We start from the raw sequence: 22,494 nt of genomic DNA, 5'->3' as shown, positions 1-22,494 counted from the left end.
ATTGCATGTGCAAAAAATCTAACTCACTTTTCCAGATCCAACGAAAAGTCATCGACTAGAAGCATTAACTCTGTTTCTCTCTCCACTGATGCTGACTGATCTGCTGAGTCAAGTCTGTTTCCAGTTTTTATTTCAGATTTTCAGCAATTGCAGGATTTTATAATTTGCATTTATATTGTGTGTTATGTAGCATGTTCGTTTGCAGAACATTAAATTTGGCATTCAAGTAAGTTATGAACTGGATTCACATAGAGGAGATGGATGATAAAAGACTTGTGTTGCCTAGTCTCCAATTTCAATAACTGTGAGTCATAAATAGACTTGTTACTACAACTGCAGGTAACTCTTATGTTATGGCGGTTTGGCTAATAAAAATTTGCCTTAGAAATCATTTCAAGAAACTCCAGCATTCAGAATAAAACTTTGCTTTTCTGATTTTTTTTTTGTTTTATTTTATTGAGATACAATGTGGGATTAGCCCTTCTGGCCCTTCGAGCTGCACCACCCATGAATCCCCCAATTTAATCCTAGCCTAATTGCGAGACAATTTACAATGGTCAATTAACCTACCAACTGGCGTGTCATTAGGACTGTTGGAGGAACCCGGAGCACCCGGAGGAAACCCACATGGTCACAAGGAAAACATACTGACTCTTACAGGCAGCTGCGGGATTTGAACCTGGGTCACTACTACTGTAAAGTGTTGTGCTAACCAACTGTCATGCTGGGATAAAATAAATACAATTCTTTTTCATCTCACATTTCTTAACACGCGCAGATGATATGGCTTCGTGTTATAGGAAATCGTGATACTAATCATTTTCTAAGAACGCAATCTCCCCATAATGTAGGAGTCGTTGGCATTGAGTATTGAAGAACATCAGAGGTATTTTTATCAATTTACAATATTTGTCATAAAGTTTATTTATTCTTGTTAACCACCACCTTGAATAATGAATTGGGAAGGGCGAAGACATTTGAGGATCTTAAAATAAGAGTTATTTATTTATTATAAGAGCCATTGTGTCCCACTGAGGACATGGGTTATAGGTGAATGCCATTGTACAAAATAATATAGGAATAGAATACTACAAGTTGTTTTATATTTACATAGAGAATGGGGAGCCTCTCTCCACACATCCCACTCTCCTATTGTGAAAAGGTGAAAACAACATTTGGACCATCTAGTCTCATAAAACAGGCTTCCATGTCCCTACAACAGAATTCTAAGTCCATGTTTTAGATCGGGGTTTTCAACCTGGGGTCCACAGACACCCCCCCCCCCGCCCCGCCCAGTTAATGGTAAGGCTCTATGTTTTAGGTGGTCAAATCTCCAGTGTGTACAGTCAAGGAAAAATCCCAAAGGTTTGTGCTCAGTTGCTGTGGTGTGGCAGTAATTCAGGATGTTCTCTGATGTTCATATAGTCCACATTGAGATTGTATGTACTGTAACTGAGTCAGATGGTCCAGTGACGATAATTGCTTCCAATTTGGCTTTGACTTATTGTGTTCAATTTTGAAACCATTCAGTGTTGCATTTTGGAAAATTAAATACGTTAGCAAAGACAAAATCTGCAGTCTTCAATTCACAGTCAGGTGCTTCATGAATTAGTGGGCTCATTGTATGTTTTATTATTTTTAACCCATTTATAATAAATTACCTCCTCTACCTTGCATATATTTGGGTCTTGATGTTAACAGGCCTTTCTGAGGAGCTGGGGCTATGTTGCAGCAGTAGATCTGTTTCTTTTCTATGTAATATATTTTTATACACAGAAATATGGATAAAAATAAATCTTCCAAGTGGTCATTTCAAGCATACTCTGTGTCAAGAGGGCTAAACTTTGGCTGTGGCTGTGTGCATGCTGCAGACCTGAGGAAGGGGTTTGCCATTTAAAGCTCTTATCACTGACTTAACTGGGGGAAGTTTTTTACAGAGTGTTCAAGAGTTTAATGATTATCTGAAATGATAATTTCAGGATAGTTTCCACCAGGGACTCCTGATATCAGAAGGTGTTCCTATACTAAACCGACTCATGTGAGTGATTGTTTATGGTTGTGGAACCCGTATCATTGGTCCCTGGGCAAAATCAGATATCTTAAAGTGCTGTTTACTTTCTGTCTGATTTTGATTTTTGTAAAGTAATGACTCCAGAGAGATTCATGTCCAAAGGGATGATACTTTACATCACTATTTCCGTATTGTGAACCAACACTTCAGTGTGTTTATAGAGCACTGATAGAATCCACTAACCTGAACTATTTTTCTTTTTTTTTGCAAGAAGCTTTGTTATTTTGTATTTCCTAAAGGAACCTCCAAGACCACTGATTTTCAAGCAAGTTGCGAGCTTGAAGCACAGAGCTGATCACCAGCTGTGATACAAAGTGTAACAAAAGTTTCTTTGCAGAATCTCTGATTTTAGAATAATTTAATCTGAATCAGGTTTATTATCACTGACATGTGTTGAGAAGTCTGTTAACTTGGCAGCAGCAGTTCAATACAATACATAATATAGAAGAAGAAGAAATAATGATAGTAAATCAATTACAGTATACATATATTGAATAGATTAAAAATCGTGCAAAAAAACAGAAATAATATATATTTTAAAAAGTGAGGTAGTGTTCAAAGGTTCAATGTCCATTTAAGAATCGGATGGCAGAGGGGAAGAAGCTGTTCCTAAATTGCTGTGTGTGTGCTTCAGGCTTCTGTACCTCCTTACCTGATGGTAACAGTGAGAAAAGGGCATGCCCTGGGTGCTGGAGGTCCTTAATAATGGACGCTGCCTTTCTGACACAGCGCTCCCAGAAGATGTCCTGGGTACCTTGTAGGCTAGTACTCAAGATGGATCTGACTAAATTTACAACCCTCTGCAGCTTCTTTCAGTCCTGTGCTGTGGCTCCCCCCACCCCCCACCCCCATACGAGACAGTGATGCAGCCTGTCAGAATGCTCTCCACAGTACATCTACAGAAGTGTATTTGTTGACATGCCAAATCTCTTCAAACTCCTAATGAAATATAACTCCTAATGATTGAGCATGCATTTCTGAAGTTGATATATAGAGGTTGAAGTTCATGGAAAATACATCAAGTTATAACTGTTAGAATCGGATACAAAAACAGAAAATGCTGGAAGAACTTGGCCAGTCAAGCAGCATGTGCGTAAAGATAAACAGATAACATTTTGGTTAGAAACCCTTCTTCAGAACAGAAGTTATATCACGATCTGAGGAAGGGCTACCAGTTACCTGAAACGTTAACTGGTTTCTTATTTCTCAGATGCTGCTTTTCTGGCTGAGTTCTTCCAGCATTTCTGTATTTGGTATAAAGTTTTTACCTTGGATGTACTGTCAATGTTTTCTCACTTCTGTTGTGCTCTGCACTCTATCCCAATAAAGTTGTTGGACATGTGATAGGCACAATACAGATATACCTATCTGTATTGGCACAGTTGACTTCATCTTGAAACCAATATCATAATGGTAAACTTAGCTCAGTGTGGCACATGGCCAAGTTGTTAGGGCATTGGACTAGCAATCTGAAGGTTGTGGGTTCAAGCCTCAGCTGAGGCAATGTGTGTGTCCTTGAGCAAGGCACTTAACCACACAATGCTCCAGTCTACCCAGCTGAGAATGGGTACCGGTAAAAATGCTGGGGGTTAACCTCACGATAGACTGGCATCCTATCGAGGTGGGGGGGGGGGGAGTCTCCTACTCTCAGTCACTTCACGTCACAGAAACCAGCATAAGCACCGGCCTGATGGGCCACAAGGCTCGTGACAGACTTTAAAACTTAGCTCAGGAACAAGCAGTTCTGTCTATCGTGTCTGATGTCAACCATGATGCGAGTCTGACTTATCCCATCTGCCTGCATGAAGCCCATATCCCTCTGTTATCTGCCTGTTTGTGAGTCTGTCTGAATGCCTCTTAAAAGATGTTATCGTAACTGTTTCTACCACCTACTGCGTTCCAGGCACTTACCATTTTATGTGTTGAAAAGCACTTGTCTTGCATCTCTTAAATTTTCCCCCTCTCACCTTAAATCTATACCCCTAGTATTTCCTATTTTCACCTTAGGGGAGAAAACTCCACCCTATCTAGGCCTTTCATAATTTTATATACTTCTACCAGCTTGTCCTTCAGCCTCCGATGCTCCAGGTAAAGCAATCCAAGTTTATCCAACTTCTCCAACTTCTCCTTGTGCCAAATACACTCTAATCCATGCAACATCCTGATGAACCGCTGCAACACCCTCTCCAAAATCTCCACGCCCTTCCTATAGCAGACACCGGAACTGCACACAAAACTCCAAATGTGGCTGAACCAAAGTTTTACACAGCTGCAACATGACTTCCCAACTTGTACACGCAACACCCCAGCTGAAGAAAAGCAAGAATGCTGTACACCTTTATCCATTTTTGTTACCTCTTTCAGAGTGATGCACCTAACCGTCCTTCATTACATCAATGCACTTCAGGGCCCTGCCATTTATAATGTAATTTCAAAATCCTGTTGTTTCAGAAAATGTTACCTTAATCCAAATAATCCAAAAAAATTAAAGATGAAACAAATCAGAGTTGGTTGTCTGGACTGGAACTGTGATTTCTGTGTTTTTTATTCAGTAAGTGCGCCTGATCTTGTATCTCCCAAAATATACTCATGAGGCAAGTTTTGCAGGTTGTGTCTCACCACAAATGGCATAAATCCACACCAGCCTGTTGTGTTCTTGTGGACTGTTACACAATGGTGCCCTCACTTTAATGTGTCACCTGTATTATGCGCTCTCTGGATGCTTAGCAGAGAGAAAAGAATAATGTTTCCCAGTACAACAGGAGAACACGATGCTGACTTTGATTGGAAGGAATGTGAGCTTTGGATGTGAGAAGACTGGGTTGATTAATGTCAGCTTTAACCTTTCTGAGTGGCAGGGAGAAGTGGCTCTGAACCAGAATCAACTGTTCTTGGTTTTCCTTTGATCAGTTGACATCATAAGATGGGGATTTCTTTTTTGTTTTTCCACAGAATGGTGGTAACATTGTACAGTCTGGTTTATTATTTTAGAATTAATTTGTTTTTCCCTTTTTTTTTGTTCATTGGAGTCATGAAATGACAGAGTACAGGTGGTGATTTGGGCTCGTCATACCTCATCATGCTCTTGATGAAGTTCTTCATTTGATCCGAGGTTCCCAACCTTTTTTATGCCATGGACCAATACCATTAAGCAAGGGGTCCATGGACCCCAAGTTGGGAGCTCCTGATTTAGTCCCACTGTCCTCCTCCTTTTCTCTTGTATTTAAAATAAAAATTTCCATCTAGTATTCATCAACAAATCCTTTGAAAGTTGCAATTGAATTTATTTCCACTATCCCTTCTGACGCTTGCTTCCAATTCATGTTAAAAAGTGTTTTATACTTTGTAAAAGACCATGTGAGTTTTCAAAATGCACTTGTTGACTACTATATATTCTGTGTATGCCAGTCATTGCGAGGGAGATCTGGAGTTCCCTACTCAATGCGCACTTTCTGTGTGATTATACAGTGGTTAGTGTATGCCTACTAATTTTGGAAGCTACATAATTAGGTGGCTCAATCAGATGTGGGATTGTAGTGTTTGTGGTCATAAATGTAGTGTCATGAAGGGTTCAGTTTGGTTTATGTGCCAGGATGTGTTATACAGCACAGAAACATGCCTTTCAGCCCATTGTGTCTCGGCTGACCAACAAGTATCTGTGCTAATACCATTTACCAGTATTTAGATGCTGTTTAAATATTGTGAGGCCATCTACCTCCACTACTTTATCAGGCAGTGTATTTCAGATTGCAACCACCCTCTGTGGGGGGGGGGTGGAATCCTTCCTCAATCCCCTCTATATCTATTATTCCTCAACTTAAACCCATACTCCTTGGTCTTAGACACCTCTGCTTTTGCCATCTGTCCTCTGGATGGTTCCCATGATCTTGTATGAATGTTGAATTCCTCAGCTCCAAGGAAAGCAAACCAGACTGTCTGGTCTCTCCTTGTATCTAAAGCATTCCACTGCAACCAACATCTTTGTGAATCTCCTCTCCAGTGCAATCAGATCCTTCATATAAGGTAGCGGCCAGAACTATGCACTGTATTTTGGCTGTGGCCTAACTAATAATTAGTAAAGCTACATTAAGACCTCCCTGGCTAAAGAAGGCAAGCATCCCTTATGTTCTCCTCACCCCTTCTAAGTGTCCAATCACATTCAGAGTCACAGAGAAATACAGTACAGAAATTGGCCATTCAGCCCATTGACCATCAACCTCTCATTTAAACTAATCATACCGTAACACCACTTCAGAGTCAGTATCGTATTTGTTACTACCGACTTAAATGACGTGAAATTGGTTGTTTTATCCCAACAATATGGAGTAACGACATAAAATAACAATAAATTACAAAATAATGCAAAAGGAATTGTGAGGTAGTGTTCATGGGTTCCTGGCCCTTCCAGAAATCTGATGACGGAGGAGAAAGTATTTCTGAATCATTGAGTGTGGGTCTTCAAGCTCCTGTACCACCTCCCCCAGTGGTAGTGATGAGAATAAAGCCTACCCTGCTACTCAGTATGACCATGGCCAATCTATGTTCACTGGCCTAAGTTCTTCCAGTACCCAATAATCCCCCAATTTTCCATCGCGAGAACTGAGGGTGAATGAATGAGCTGGATATTTCAGCTCAGATGCAGTTTATACTTTGATACAGTTGAAATATTTTGCTTACCCCTTAAGATTAATGCAATTCTTCTTCCATTACAATGAATGGCATTGACTCGAGAAACACCCATCCATCAGCGTAATCTCCACTGCTCCAAGTGCACTTTGCTATGTAATGGAAGTTTTTTCCATTATTATGCATTTGTAACCAACTTTAGGACTATTCTAAGCTGGCCTAGGAAAGTGGTTCTAATGCAAAACTCAATGTCTAAAGATCCTCTGCAATAGTCAAGACTTCCTTCAGGGGATAGCAGGTTGGGTGGAGAAACAGTTTGCCCCTACCTGTGGCTAGAAACTCCCTAAAAGTTGGCTCAGAGAATAAGAGATGTTGGCATGTATCCTACTTTAAAAGATTTTTCTCTAATATTTTTTTTCTTTCTTTGCTTGCCTGCAGACAACCATACAATCAACAGAAGAACCGATACGGGGATGTACTGTGCTTGGACCAAACGAGAGTAAAGTTGAAGTCTCTCAATCACGATGAGGTAAGAGAGCTCTAAGACCTTCACTCCAGGCTGAAAAATCACTTGGTTCCAGGTGATGTGGATTGAGGGTGGTTTGCTCTAGTATTTTCAATCAAACTATTTTCCCCACCCACAGCCTTTGTGTGTGATATCACCAGAATCTGCTTCCTTAATCCCCCTTGGACACAGTGGAGCTTTACTTTGTTGGCTGCTTATACGTTTCCACAGGTCTCCTCACTTTGTTCTGCAATGAAAGCACCTTGACGCTCTTGACAGAATGTCAAAAGTCTTGCTGTCTGATACCCATGGGCAAATACCAACTGAAATCAAATTAGCCGTGTGTCAGAATGGTGACAATAACATCAATAAATGCTTTTAATTAACTATAAATTACTACAAGAGCCTTTCTTTAGTCAAATTTTTTTAAAAAAATTCAGACAGTGTCTGTTTAGAGTTGGAAGGTGTAATGACTAATAGTGAAACATAACGTATACATTACTGGCCTGAGAGACTTGTCCACGACACTGGCTTTTGTAAGTGGGTCTTATAAATAGTGAACTTGGGTGGTGGGGTGAAGCTACATCTCTACTAAAGGAGGTGTAGGACGCTCCTTCCCTCTGCTAGGCTGCAGGTCACCCTTGGGCAAGGTGTTAATGTCTGTCCCGAGCCTTGGGCAAGCTGCAGCACCTGCTTATTTTCCCCCCTATCAGGGTTATGTGAAGCCAGAGGAGAAGGTGGTGAATGGTCGTATGAGCAGCTGGTGTATATCACAAGTCCTGGTTACATGACCACTGTCGCCAGGCAGACAATCTCTAAAGTGTATTGATAATGGCTGGGGTCACTCATCTTATAACAACAGTGCCCAGAAGACAACAATGGCAAGCCACTCCTCTCGAAAAATTTGCCAAGAACAACCATGGTCATAGAAAGGCCATGAACTGCTGATGTCATACAACACAGCACATAATAAAATAGTGAACTCTTTAGAGCCATGAGAACACTTAAGAATCCAATCCTTTTGCAACAGATTAGACAAGAACAGGTCTTTATTCTGTGTTGGAAGCCATTTATGATACGTGAAAGGGGTAGAAGATGGGAGTTACTGCATTAATGAGAATTCCTGATTTTAGAACAAAAACCTCTATAACCTTTCCCATCCCAATGTGCTTTGGATCCTGTAAATTACTAATAATGTTGCAGTCACTACTGTAATTTGAGCAAATGCAGGAACTGTTTGCAAGGAAGGACAAAAGTCAAATATGATGTACTGGAAATACGAAATAAAACTGGAAATGCTGGAGTACTCAACAGACCAGGCATCATTTGTGGGGAATAAAAGAGAGCTGTGCTTGGTTAGGTATATGGATGCGAGAGGTATGGAGGGCTACGGTCCAGATGCAGGTAGAGGGCAGTAGGCAGAAGACCAGACTGGCATAGACTAGATGGACAGAAGAGTCTGCTTCTGTGCTTGTAGTGCTCAATGGCTCATGGTGGCATATTGGTTAGCACAATACCGTTACAGCTGCAGCTGTAAGATCAGGGTTCGATACCCGCTGCCATCTGTAAGGAGTTTGTACATTCTCCCCGTCACTGCGTGGGTGCTCCAGTTTCCTCCCACATTTCTAAAGATCAGTGAGTTAAGGTCAGTGAGTCCTGAGCATGGTGTGTTGTTGTCGGAAGCACGGTGACATTTGTGGGCTGCTGAATATAATCCTCACTGATTTGATTTGATGCAAGCAATGCATTCACTGTTTGTTTCAATGTTCATGGGACAGATAAAACTAATCTTTAAATCATCTTTAGAGTTTTCATAAAAAAGGTCAAAGACTGAGAACAGTACAGCATAGGAACTATGGCCCACAATGTTGCGCAAAACCAATTCAATTAGTAATCAAGTACCCAAATGAAACATCAATTCTGTTTCCCATCTCCAATCCCGACCAGATGGGTATTTCGAGAATTTTCTATCTATATTTTCCTGAGGCGAATGACTTATTTGCATGTTTTTGTTGATTAGGGGGCGAGTGAAAGGTTTTGGCCAATTATGGAGGGAGAGACCCGGTTTTCTGGGTGTGTTCCTCCCCTCAGTGGTGTTCATTTACACAGCCTGCCTGTTGACACTGCTCCGTTAGTCTAAATGTTGCAATGCTGCCAGAATCGGATGTGGATCAGGACTCACACCAAGCAGCCTCTTTTCACAGGAAAGTAAGTCTGTTTACTCAGAAATCCAGGCCTATTTAAACAGAGCGATACAGCAGCCTGCAGAGTCTATTTAAAGATTCTCATGTAAGAACATGCTGAAACCACATCCTAATAAAGAAGAGAGATTTTTTTCCAGCAAAGTATGGAGAGCAGAGAATTGTCACACACACGTTACCTGGGTGACAGTTGTACACAAGAAGCACGTTTGTTGGCAGCCACCCAGTCACTTCAGTTTCCGGCTGGAAACAGTGGTGTCACTATAGGTAGTCTCCTTTAAATCAGTGTTGATGGTGTCCCCGACTACCCAAGTCTCTGGTGATGAACATAAACACCAGGCAAGCAGTTGGCTTGCCATTTGTTTACTCTTCTCTGGACATGGGCAGTATACCATGCAGACCGTCTACCTTGAGCTCTCTATGAGCAAGGAATTCATTGCACCCTGGTTTATATGACAATAGACTGAGTCTGAACCACCTTTGTTGATATTCCCAAAACAAAGTCAGTGGACTTGGAGAGAAAATCTAAGACAAGATACTAAATAAATAAAATTAATAAATAAAAGTAGTTGGATTCTGGTCATTATTCATCCCTCAGCCAACCTTGCTGAAACAGATTATCAGATCGTTATCATGCTGCTGCTTTTTGCAGATTAATGCACACAAATTAGCTACTGTGTTTGCCTCAACATAACAGTGACTAAAATACAATAAATCCTTTTGAGATTTCCTCAAAGGGATGTGAAAGTTGCCGTGAAAATGCAAGCTTTCCTTTGTCCTACAGCAGCATGAAATAAAGGTATCTTGTTTTCAGGTCAAATTATCTGGGATCCCATTCCTTATGTTGTTTTGACACCCAGGTTGTATAATCACATCTTCCTTGGTCAGTTTGTTGTCAATCTGACCTTATTTTTTAAAATCCCTGTTGATTCCCATTTTGTCCAATTAATACTTGAATTGTAGGTCACCTATGCAGTGTAAAATGCCATGGAACATGGCTTTCTTGGTTTAAAGAGCAGAGCTGAGGTGCCGTCTTAGCAGCACCTGAACCTGAACCTAAAAACCCTGTAAAGCTTGTTGGAGCTCAAACACTGAGACTGGAGTGTAGGATTGGTCATTCTCCCTCTGCTGATGGATGCTTGAGATTGGTTCCCAATCCTCGGAAGCTGGCTGGGAGTGAGCTCCGAGAATGTCACCAGGCTTGGGAATATGCATGATACCTGTCCATCATAATGCTATTCAAAGATGATGTGCCTTGATGATCCTTGGGGTCAAAGTAAGGTGCTCCTACTATTAAATAAACCTGCTTTTATAACCATCCTTTGAACAGGTTCTCCTCTCTCCTTCCTAAATCCATTTTATTTTATTGTATCCCTGCGCTGCACTTTATATATTGTGAACAGCAAGTATTTTTTACCGTTTTATAGATGGATTCAGGTCCTTTGACCCAACTTGCCAATGCCAACCAAGTTGTCAACTTGAGCAAACCCCATTTCCCCACGTTTGACCCATATCCTTCCGAACCTTTCTTATCCAGGTACCTGTCCAACTGTCTTTTAATCATTGTAATTGCACCCTCATCTACCAATTCCACACACCTGCCACCTGCGGTGTGGAAAAAGTTGCCAGCAGGTCACTTTTATCTCTTTTGCCTTCTCACCTTAAACCTATGTCTTCTAGTTTTAGACTCAACTACCTTTTTAAAAACTGTGACCATTCATCTCATGATTTTATAAACTCCTCTATGGTCAGCCTTCAGAATTCCAGGGAACAGGTCCCAGCCTATCCAATTTATTGTATTTAAGATACAGTTAGATAGATTTTTACATTGTAGGGGAATTCAGGGTTGTGGGGAAAAGGCAGGTAGATGGAGCTGAGTTTACAGACAGATCAGCCATGATCTTATTGAATAGCGGGGCAGGCTTGATGGGCTGGATGGCCTACTCCTGCTCCTATTTCTTATGTTCTTATTGTGGCGGAATAATTGACAGTTCATTCTCATTGCTGATGTTTTGTTCAGTAAACGTGATCAGAATTAGAAGGGCTCTTTTGGCAGTTGTTTATTAATGAGAAACGGTACAAAGCAAGTTTATTGACATAAACATAACTCTGGTGAGGTAAAGGTGCAAGGAAAACCTTGCTTGCAGCAGTATCACAGTCACATAGTGACAGACAACACACACACAATGTAAATTAAATACAATAGTGAGCAGAGAGAGAAAATAAGACTGCAAAAACAAGGCAGAAATATCAAGAGATATCTGTGGTAATGCAGGAGATGGTTGGGTGCCATTAGAGCAGTTGTAGCTGGCTTTCCTTTGTTAATTCCCATTGCCTTGGCAGGCAGCAAGCCTAGTGACATCCAGGTTAATTTCTGCATTACCTTCATACAAATACACAACTTTGCGACTGATTCTAACTTCTGTGTATTTTACTCTAGCTTTCTACTAAAATATCATCTGTATATGTTGCTTTTTCTGCAAATATGATATCCTCACTGAACCTATCAACCGAACTCCATTTTCCCTAAAGTCAGTCAAAATTTTGTATGGTGATTCCAATGCCTGTCACCTGAAAGCTCGTGCCTCTTAACTGCAGCGGTGACTTTAGACAAAAGCCATGTGCAGAGTTACACTTCTTACATGAACTGCAAACCAACTCTGTCCCCCCTCCCTCAACCAAGTCTGTACTTCAACTAACCTATTCCAAAATGCAACCCACCCCCACCCCCATGTTCATTCTGCTGTAAGGTTACTTGGTCACTTGCATTATCCCAATGTATAAAGGTACTCTTTACGTCTTTGCAGAATAAAGATATTACACCATCTAAACTCTGCTCAGAAGCTTTGGAATCAGCAGTTTTATGCCATGGGCTTTTGATGGTTTCTTCTTAACCATGTTTTCTACAGTGCTATGGTAGAAATCCCGCTGAATGTCACCCCTGTGTAAATTAGTTAAAGGAGTCTTGTGAGCCTGTTTCACTCTGTACCCAGGAGTTGCTCATTTGGTTGGCAAAATGTTGTCAACTAGAATCAACAAGACCTCACTAAATCCCATCCATGTCCTTGAGATGTGTTGGGGTCTTTGAATTTTGAAGTCTGTCTTAATAGAGACAAGTTGCACATTTTAAATTATTGACAAAAAAGAGTGAACTTATCACTCTGGAGATAATTAAAAGGGACCTGAGGAGCTAGTTTTTAACAGGGCGGATGGTGGGTATATGGAATGAGCTGACGGAGGACATGGTAGATTCAGGTGCAATTAGAACTTGGACAGGTACATGGAAAGGGAAGGTTTAGAAGGATATGGGCAAATAGCACTAGCTCAGGCAGGTGACTTGGTCAGCATAGGCGAGTTAGGCCAAAAGGCCCATTTCCATGTTGTGTGACTCTGCTTTGATGGTGAAAAGGCAAAGACTGGGAATATTCAATGGGGGCCTGGGTGGCCATCAAATGGAGATCTAAATTCCCAGTGTTATTATCAGGAAGCAGATGGTTTCAGTAGGGCCAACGATCACTTTGTCCCATCGTCCTTTGTTTTTGCTGAAATTGATCTTCAGGGGAAAGAAAACTAGATACTCTGTGTCATAGCGTCATTTGAGTATTGTATCAGATAGTACAGACAAAGCAGTTGGATCCTGCACATGACATAAAAGACCTTGTTTAAATAAAGCTTTATGAGTAGAGCATTCCTTCAGCATTACAGAAGGTTTCAAGCAAGTCCAAGTTATAAGCTTGCCACCCCCCACCCCATGTGAAAACTGTTGTTCCATCAGCTTCCAACTTGCAAAATGATTGTCACCACTGTCCCATCAGCCAGGTAGTTTAATAGCTGCAGCTGCCAGCACCGAGACAAATAACAGGTAATTAAACGTATCATTCGAAAGGTTATAAATTCATATAAGCTAGTATTGAAAATATAATTATTGCAGGAAATAAATGAAAAATTGGTTATCTATGCAGTGTTTTCATGATATCTGACGTTACAGTGAACTGGAACTAAGCGACTGCAAAGATTTTCAATAAAATAGTCACCCGGATTAACTTACTTAATTATGATGTTTGCATGCTGGAGTAATTTATAATTGTGTTCTTCCTGCAGAGAACAGACTATATCAATGCCAGTTTCATGGATGGTTATAAACAGAAGAATGCCTACATTGGCACACAAGGTAACTTCTGTGATTTCACATTTCACTTGTTCTGAAGCAGTAAAATGGAGCCATCCTAAGACACCTAAGTAACTCGATAATGGTGATAATACCAGACTCACGGAGGTTGACTTTTCATTTACTGTGACGAGCTGGCACGCCATGTTTCCGTAGTTCTCTTGTGAAATAAATGAACACTTGGAGGACACTGAGCGGAATGAATATGTGCCAACTCCTAAAACGACAATCCTGTTACTCCTTTTCCCCATATTTCTGAAGAATTACCTTTCTTTCAGTCCTATCGAATAGCATTTTGAAGGCACCAACTCTATTTCACCGGTCTTACAAACAATTCAAGATCATAACTATCTTGCCCAGAATTTTAAATCTGTGCCTTCTGCTCCTTGAACTATCTGTTAATGAGATCACTTTCCTATATCTTCCTGTAACACAGAAGTCAGCCATGCAGGCCACTGAATTGATGTCAGTTCTCCAAGCAAACCCGGTCACCCATCTATTTCTCTGTAACCTACTCTCTCTCAAATACCCATTAACATCACCAGCCATCTAATTTTAATAATATAAAGTAACCAGTTGACCTAACAACCAACTTGTCTTTCCCGCTCTGCACCTCATCTTAGCCAATCATGGTCTTGTTCACCTCTAGCAAGTATCCTTACAGCCTACACGCACAAAATGCTGGAGCTCAGCAGGCCAGGCAGCATCTTTGGAAAAGAGTAAAAAGTCGACGTTCAGGCTAAGACCCTTCATCAGGACTGCTTTGGATTTCCAGCATCTGTAGATTTTCTCATGTTTGTGATCTTACAGTCTTTTTTGCTTCAAGAAGACTAACCCTGGCTTCTGCAACACTCACCCTTAGAACCATTGCAGTTAACCTTCTCTGCGACCTTCCTGTCATTCCTAAAGTTAGGTAACTAGTATTGAACACAATGCTCAAGTAGTGATCTACCCAGCGTTTTAGATAAGTTCAGTATAACATATTGATGTAGTCATAAAGAAGGCAAGCCAGCAGCTATACTTTATTAGGAGTTTGAAGCGATTTGGCATGTCAACAAATAAGCTCAAAAGCTTCTATAGTTGTATCGTGGAGAGCATTCTGACAGGCTGCATCACTGTCTGGCATGGGAGGGGCTAAAGAAGCTGCAGAAGGTTGTAAATCTAGTCAGCTCCATCTTGGGCACAAAGTACCCAGGACATCTTTAGGAAGCGGTGTCTCAGAAAGGCAGGGTCCATTATTAAAGACCTCCAGCACCCAGGGCATGCACCTTTCTCACTGTTACCATCAGGTAGGATGTACAGAAGCCTGAAGGCACACACTCAGTGACTCAGGAACAACTTTTTCCCCTCTGCCATCTGATTCCTAAATGGACTTTGAAGCTTTGGACACTACCTCTCTTTTTTAATATACAGTATTTCTGTTTTTGGACATTTTTTAATATCTATTCAATATACGTAATTGATTTACTTGTTTATTATTATTATATTTTATTTTATTTATTATATTTTTTCTCTCTCTCTGCTACATTATGTATTGCATTGAACTGCTGCTACTAAGTTAACAAATTTCACATCATATGCCAGCGGTGATAATTCTGATTCTGATCTCTGTGTTTTTGTACTTTATTGGTCAATCGCAGTACCCTTTATACTTCTCCGATTACTCTCTCAACATGGCCCACCACCTCCCCTTCTTATAACCATGCCTTTTGGACCAGGTGTGGTGCAAAAGCTGGGGTCACAAAGAACAATGTCTGCTAACTGGAATTAACTAATGTAACGGAGTATGTTTTCTGCAGTTGAAGGAAGATCATTGCAATTCAGGAAAGGAAAGCTTTTAACCTACTTCATTATCTGTGGGGTTTTCTTTGACCATTTCACAGTATTCAGTTCAGAACTGTCCATGGCAGCATGGAAACAGGGCCATCGGCTCAACTCAATATACTTTCTGATCAATATATATTTTTTCACCCATCATTAAGGAAGTACAGAAGTCCATTAAGGATATCATAAAATAAATTGCTGGAAGCACTCAGCAGCACACACAAAATGCTGGAGGAACTCAGCAGGTCAGGCAGCATCTATGAAACAGTCAACGTTTCAGGCTGAGACCCTTCATCCGGCATCAAGATTTCCTGCATCTGCAGAATCTCTTGGGTCTCTCAAGCACTCAGGAAGTCAAGCAACGTCTTTGGAAAGACACAAAGGGTTAACATTTAAATTCAGTGACCTCTCACTGTTGTTTCACAGTCCTAGAATCTACAGTATTTTCTTTAATAGTTGGTGTTTAAATCACCCCAGTGCAGAAACAGTTTCAAAATCTCGGACCACTGAGGTCCAGCTTTCCTGGTTATCAATTTCCCTCCCTATCCTATCCTTATCCTACCCCGAGGATGAGTGCTCTGCAGACCATTGTCTACAGAGATCAGCAGCAAAGCCCACAACAAGATTCTGACCAAACACAGCTTCAGTATTTGTACTGGCCTTGTATTAGTTTTCCTGCCCTGTTAGGGTTAGATCTGGAGTCTGCTGAGTGCTGTTTGATCAGTGTTCTTGAGTTCAGTGGGCTGGATGTTGAGGCTTCCTGCCTCCAGTGGCAGCCCTTGTGTCCCCAGGTGCCATTAATTCACAATAGCAGAGCTCGGAAGGCATCTGTCATTGGAGCTAAGGCAGTTGTTTTGACTTCCATTATTTCTAAACATCAGTACCAGATCCTCACCCTGACAGTTGTATTCAATTCAGGCCCACAGTATAATTGGTGAAAGAATAAATCTACGTGAGGCACTCAGTGGGACTCATCATCAGAGATTGGGGGTTAAGTTGCAAGAAGCTTCTTTTTTTTCCTCTAAAATACATTCATTCATCGCCAGAAGCTGGTGAAGTTCCTATACATTCGGGTCTCTCACTTCTTTCCAGTCTGTGGAAGTCACGGTCTGGGAAGTTGCTGTCAAGGAAATGTTGGTAACACTTGGTTCACACAACCTTCTGAATTGGCTGAGGGGGTTGAGGGTTGGAATTGTTGGCCTTGGGTTTTTTCCTTGCCGAGATTACGAGGCTGAGGGTGGATTGTTGCGTACCTTATACTGATGCTGTGGGAGCTTGGGACAATTGGCCACTCCTGTGTTGTGATGTTCAGCTTTTCAATCTCAGCCTTTCTATTATTTTTTCTTCTAGGACCATTAGAAAAGACATACAATGACTTTTGGAGAATGGTATGGGAACAGCAAGTCCTCGTCATTGTTATGACTACAAGGTAAGAGGAATTGCTTCAGTGGGAAATATTGCATTTAAGAACCATGTTCATCTTCACCCAAGTAATCCTGAAACTTTAACCTCTTGACTCCAGGAAATGTTGATGCTTTAGCTGTAAATGAATTTATGGACATCACATTTACTTCCACATAGTGCTAAAAGCAAATGTGTTTTACTCTGATAACACAAGTAAATCATTGCTTAACAGTAGCTCTTTTGTTCTTTGCATGACTTTTCACCATGAATATTTGGAATGGAATTAAAATAGGGTGTGCTTAGATAGAGTTTGCAAATTTTAAAAGTTAACATGATGGGCAGAATACTCTGAGTAATCTTTCTAATTTCCATTGACCTTGGTGTTTATAAGTGACAAAAATTTTTATTTAAACAGTGTGTAGGAGTCCCACAGATGCCACTGCTCTCCCCTACAAGACGTTACTCCCCAGATCCCCGTGGTTTACAAGAGCACTTTATTGCAGTGTTATTTAGGCATTGTAGTCCAGTTGGCCCTTTCTCCTGCATATCAAAGAGCCAAGTGTTGGCAATGGTTGTGGCCAGTACCATCGAGACTGTACGCTTGCTAATCCCTGCCAGTGGGAGTTTAGGGCTAAGGTATGTTGTGGGTTTGGCCTTGGGAATGTTAGTATGTGTCCAACCTCAGCCAATGAAGCTTCCTGAACCCCACCCACCAGTAGCCTTCCTCAGGAGGCTAAGCGAGTTTAGCACATTCCCCTTAACCCCCAACAAAGAAGGAAAGTAATCCTATCTGGCTATGTCACAGATTGTTATGGCAACTCTTCTACTCGAGACAGTAATAAACTGCAGAGAGTTGTGGCCTCTGCTCAGCACATCACAGAAGCCAGCCTCCCCCTTCATGACACTATCTACACTTCTCGCTGCCTCGGTTAAAGCAGTCAGTGTAATCAAGGACGCCACTCAGCCCAGACATTGTCTCTTCTCCCCTCTCCTTTTGGACAGTAGATACAAAAGTCGGAAAGCACATACCACCAGGCTCAAGGACAGCTTCTATCCCACTGTAATAAGACTATTGAACGGTGCTCTAGTATGATAAGGTGAACTCTTGACCCCACAATCTACTTCATTGTGGCCTTGCACCTTATTGCCTGGCTGCACTGCAACTTGTAACTGTAGGACTTTATTCCACATTCTGTTATTGCTTTTTGCTTCTAATACCTCAGTGCCCTGTTGTAATGAAGTTATCTGTATGTAAAACAGAGGTTTTACTGTACTTTGGTGCACATGACAATAATAAACCAATTTCAAAGCTGATAAATTTTATCGCTGTTTCCAGTTGCTGCACCCCTAAAGCAGGGGTTCCCAATCTTTTTATGCCATTGACCCTCACCATTAACCAAGGGGTCCATGGACCCCATGTTGGGAACCCCTGATAAAGGATAATTTGAAGATCAGTGGCGTTGTCCCACATGCCTTTGTCCATCCAGGACATGCAGATTTCTCTTTCCTTCCAACATACCAGTGACTCTCCTCTGGTGCTCTTTGCCTTCTCCCCTCAGGATGCTCCCAATATTGCAGGCAGCTGAATTGAAATAACAGTGCAGAGTAATGTGTGACAGCTGCGAAGAATTTGTAGTGCAGGAAAATAATAAGGTTCAAAACTCTAACGAGATAGATTGTGAGGTTTATAACACAAACTTTGCACATTGAAGCCTTCTCCATTGCCTCACTGCCCTGCACTGTGGCCTCAGTGCGGTTGCTGAGTGCTTCTGCCAGGCTGCTGTGAAGTTCTCTGGGTTGACCGTGCCGAGTTCTTGCCTTCCGTACCACTTTGATCCAATTCCAATGATGTTGTAGTAGTGACGAATTTGTCAAAACAATCCAAAACTTGAAGCTGACTAGCATTAATTTTGTTTACTGTGTGCACCAAATGTGTCCCACTACCCAAATACAGTTATGCCTTGGGAATGAATCAGGCTTATTATGAGATTTATTGTTTTGTTTTACCAGTACACTACAAAGACATAAAGCTACTATGAATTACTACTGGAAAAATTGGGATAAAAGATAGTGTTCATAGGCTGTTCAGAAATCTGATGGAGGGGTAGAAGAAGCTGTTCCTAAATCATTGAGTGTGGGTGTTGAAACTCCCCAATGGTAGTAATGAGAATATGGTGAGGGATTGTGAGGGCCCTTCGTGATGGATGCTGCCTTCTTGAAGCATAGCCACTTGAATGTGTCCTTGGTGATGGGGTGGATAATGCCTGTGATGGAGCTAGCTAAGTCTACAACCCTCTACAGCCTCCCTTGACCCTGTGCATTGCAATCTCCATCCCTGACGGTGATGCAACTGTTGAGGCGTGGTTGAAATCACCGGAGAGACAGAGTTACTGGTAGATACAAAGCAGCTTCTTTATTCTCCACCGTACGTCTGTCGAAATTTGGTCATACAAATGATGGGTGGTTCATGAACCCCAGCAACTAATTACAGAAATGCTCCTGACAGAGAAGTACTTGGACTGTGAAAGATGCAACATAAATAACACTCCTTCCACTGGGAACAGCATGAGCAACTTCAGTTGAGAAAGTAAAACATTTTCTCACTGCCATCTCTCTCTCCATCTCCATCTCCATCTCCAGGAACTCCATTGAAAGTGATATCAAGCCTAAGTTCCGGAGTCAGTGAGTGAAGAGCTTCTTGTACAAATAGCCAATCTCTGACAATGTTCCCTTCACTAGGGGAATGTTTACCTGCATCCTGTTCCCTCGCCAAGACTGCTGCTGGATTGACTCACATTTCACTGGTGATACCAGGACTGCAGGGCTCAAGTTAGGATAGGCTTGGGCTTTTTATCTTAACCCTGGAATGAAAGAGACTGGGAGGTGACCTCACAGAAGAATATGAAATCATGAGGGACACAGATAAGGTGAATAGCCTCAGGGTAGGGGACATCTAAAACCAGGGAGCAAGGTTTAAGGTGAAAAGAGAAAGATTTCAAGGGGTCCCTGAGGGGAAACTTCTTCACACAGATGCTGGTGGGTATGTGAAACAAGCTACCAGAGGAAGTAGTATGAGTTGCGACGTTTAAATGAAATTTAAACAAGGACGTACAGCGGAAAGGGTGAGAGGGATTTGGACCAAACACGGGCAAATGGGACTAGCTCCGGTAGGCAGTTTGGTCAACGTGGACATGTTTCTATGGAGTACAGCTCAGCTGATGGTTTTGCTGCTAGCTATTGACTATGAAATCTCATGCCATTCATGTTAAATTCAGACTTGCATTCTTGAGCTGTTAACTAAAGTAGCCCAGGATATACAATATATAAAAAAAAGTCATGGTTAGAAGACAAAGGTGCGATTTTTTTTAAAAACTGCTTTATCTTCCACAAGTTAACTGTAACTGCTTTTTCAAATGTTATGATATCACTTCCTCTTCCACTGAACCCAATTAGAATTGGCAACAAGGGAATAATCAGCCTTTCTGGTTGGTCCATTTAAAGTGTGGAAAGAGACCATGTTTGAGGAGGACAGTACTTTGGAATTCTGGGATGATGGAGGGCAAACTGAGGCTGTCCCTACTCATGGTCAGAGTCGGGATATCTCAGTTAGAAATTGTATATGCTTAGCAGAGACAGTACGCTGATACCTTAATCATAGAGTAATACAGCACAGATATAGGCCCTTCTGCCCAATGAGTCCGTGCCAGTCATAGTGCCCAGCCAGCTAGTCCCTACTTCCTGTGTTTGGCTCATATCTCTTTAGGCCCCACGCCTTATGTACCTATCTAAGTGCCTCTTAAATTATAGTATTGTACCTGCCTCAACCTCTTCCTCCAGCAGCTAGTTCCATACGCCCAGCCTCTGGGTGGAAAAAGTTGTCACACAGGTGCCTCTCAAGACTGTCCTCTCTCACCTTAAATCTTGTGCCCATAGTCCCTTGATACTCATTGTTTAATCTACTGGAAATTACAGTGCACTGGAGAGCACACAGTAACGAACAAGGTAACAATGGTAGCCTTTGCCTGTGAAACAATACCTTAGCATGAATCAATCCTTTCTGGAGAGTGGAGAGGGATTAAAGTCGCTAATCTTAGGTTCTGTTTGTTCGAACTATCTATGGAAGGACCTGGCACCATGAACTCCAGCGTTCTGTTTTTCTCGCAGACTCTCTCATTTATCTTCATTCCTTTCAATCAGACTGCATTCTGCACCACTGCTTGCATGTTATATTTTATAACAATGTGTTTCACTGCTTTAGAATTGACGAGAGCGGCAGGAAGAAATGTGGTCAGTACTGGCCACTGGACCAGAACAATCAGGGGAACTATGGACTTATTTCTGTCAAAAACCTGGAAGTAGAAAACTTTAAACATTATAACAAAACAACACTATCAATTCATAATGTAGAGGTAAGGGCAATTATTTTCTGCTTGATGTGTTTCTAAAGGTAGTTGACTGGATTGGTGGTTGAGCAGTTGTTAAATACTTCAGAATTAAAGCGGCTATAAATGGCTTCTGCCTCCTTCTTTCCCAGTCTAAAACTTTGACTGTTTATTCCCGTCTATAGATGCTGCCTGACTTGCTGAGTTCCTCCAGCATTTTGTGTGTGTTGCTCTAGTTATTTAGGATTTTGGTTACCATTTTACTGCTTCAGTGGTAATATTAACTATTTTGATGCAACGTTACAACTTTTTCTTCAGTTACCTTGCTCTTCCTTCCTTGACTGCTGATGACAGAGTAAGTCTGTAATATAAATAAAACTTAATTATTTGTCCAGAATCAGAAAGACTGGCATTCATTTCCCATTGCTAGTTACAATGCAGACGCAACAGCAACATTTAAGAGGCACTTAGATATCAGGCAGGGAAGCGAGGAGATGGGACAGTTTAGACTGGCATCGTGGTTAGCCATAGAGCCTGTTCCTGTGCCGTACTGTTCTTTATTCTACTTACCAGTCGTCCATAAAGTGCTACAACCCCCTTGGTGAGAGTGATTAGCCAGGAGTTCCAGAGTTTTAACCCAGAGGAGATAAAGTTCCGCTGTAAATGTTCCAGATCAAAATGGTAAATTGGAGAACAAGATCTGAACGGTTCCCCTGTAACTCTCCCTTTGTTTTATGGTAGTCTTCCTTTGGTGCTCTTGATTTTGATTTTAATTATCTCTGTCACAGACCCATGAGAGACGCCAGGTGATTCACTTCCAGTACCTAAGCTGGCCGGATTATGGCGTCCCATCTTCAGCAGCTGCTCTCATTGACTTCCGGTCCGCCGTCCGACAACAGCAAGGCCACTCTGTCCGCAACCTGGGCAACAGGTGGAAGGGCCACCCTGAGGGGCCACCCATAGTCGTCCACTGTAGTGCTGGCATCGGAAGGACTGGTATGGCATAGAGATTCTTACATTATTCTTCCTCAGCGCTGAAAATACACATCTCCAAGTTTTATTTAGTGCTGATTTATTTCTTTATTGTGCAAAGTGAAAATTGTACATCTTGCCCTATTTCCCCCCCGAGATGAGATTCCAATTATCAGTCTGATAACACTTGTAAAATTGACAATCTCTGCTGTGTTGTAGTTTATATCCTCAAGATTACATTAGACTGTGAGCCACAACAAATCCTATTAATGTAGGCATGTCTCTGTTGTTACAGCAAACTCCCTGTTATAAGGTATTTGGCATTGACTGTGAGCTACTTC

General features: G+C 41.5%; 1 protein-coding gene across 1 annotated transcript in view; it reads left to right on the top strand.

Moving 5' to 3' along the window:
* ptpn9a (protein tyrosine phosphatase non-receptor type 9a) overlaps positions 1-22,494 on the top strand; it is a 244,239-nt gene that overhangs the window by 206,589 nt on the left and 15,156 nt on the right. Inside the window, exons 8-12 of the mRNA XM_063070911.1 lie at positions 7,136-7,226; positions 13,505-13,574; positions 16,746-16,824; positions 21,058-21,208; positions 21,970-22,177. Of these exons, the coding sequence (XP_062926981.1) occupies positions 7,136-7,226; positions 13,505-13,574; positions 16,746-16,824; positions 21,058-21,208; positions 21,970-22,177 (599 nt within the window). The remainder of the gene's footprint in view (positions 1-7,135; positions 7,227-13,504; positions 13,575-16,745; positions 16,825-21,057; positions 21,209-21,969; positions 22,178-22,494) is intronic.

This window comes from Mobula hypostoma, chromosome 18 (assembly GCF_963921235.1).
Source record: "Mobula hypostoma chromosome 18, sMobHyp1.1, whole genome shotgun sequence".
In the NCBI taxonomy this organism is placed as follows: Eukaryota; Metazoa; Chordata; class Chondrichthyes; order Myliobatiformes; family Myliobatidae; genus Mobula; species Mobula hypostoma.
This window is presented reverse-complemented; position numbering and strand designations above follow the sequence as displayed.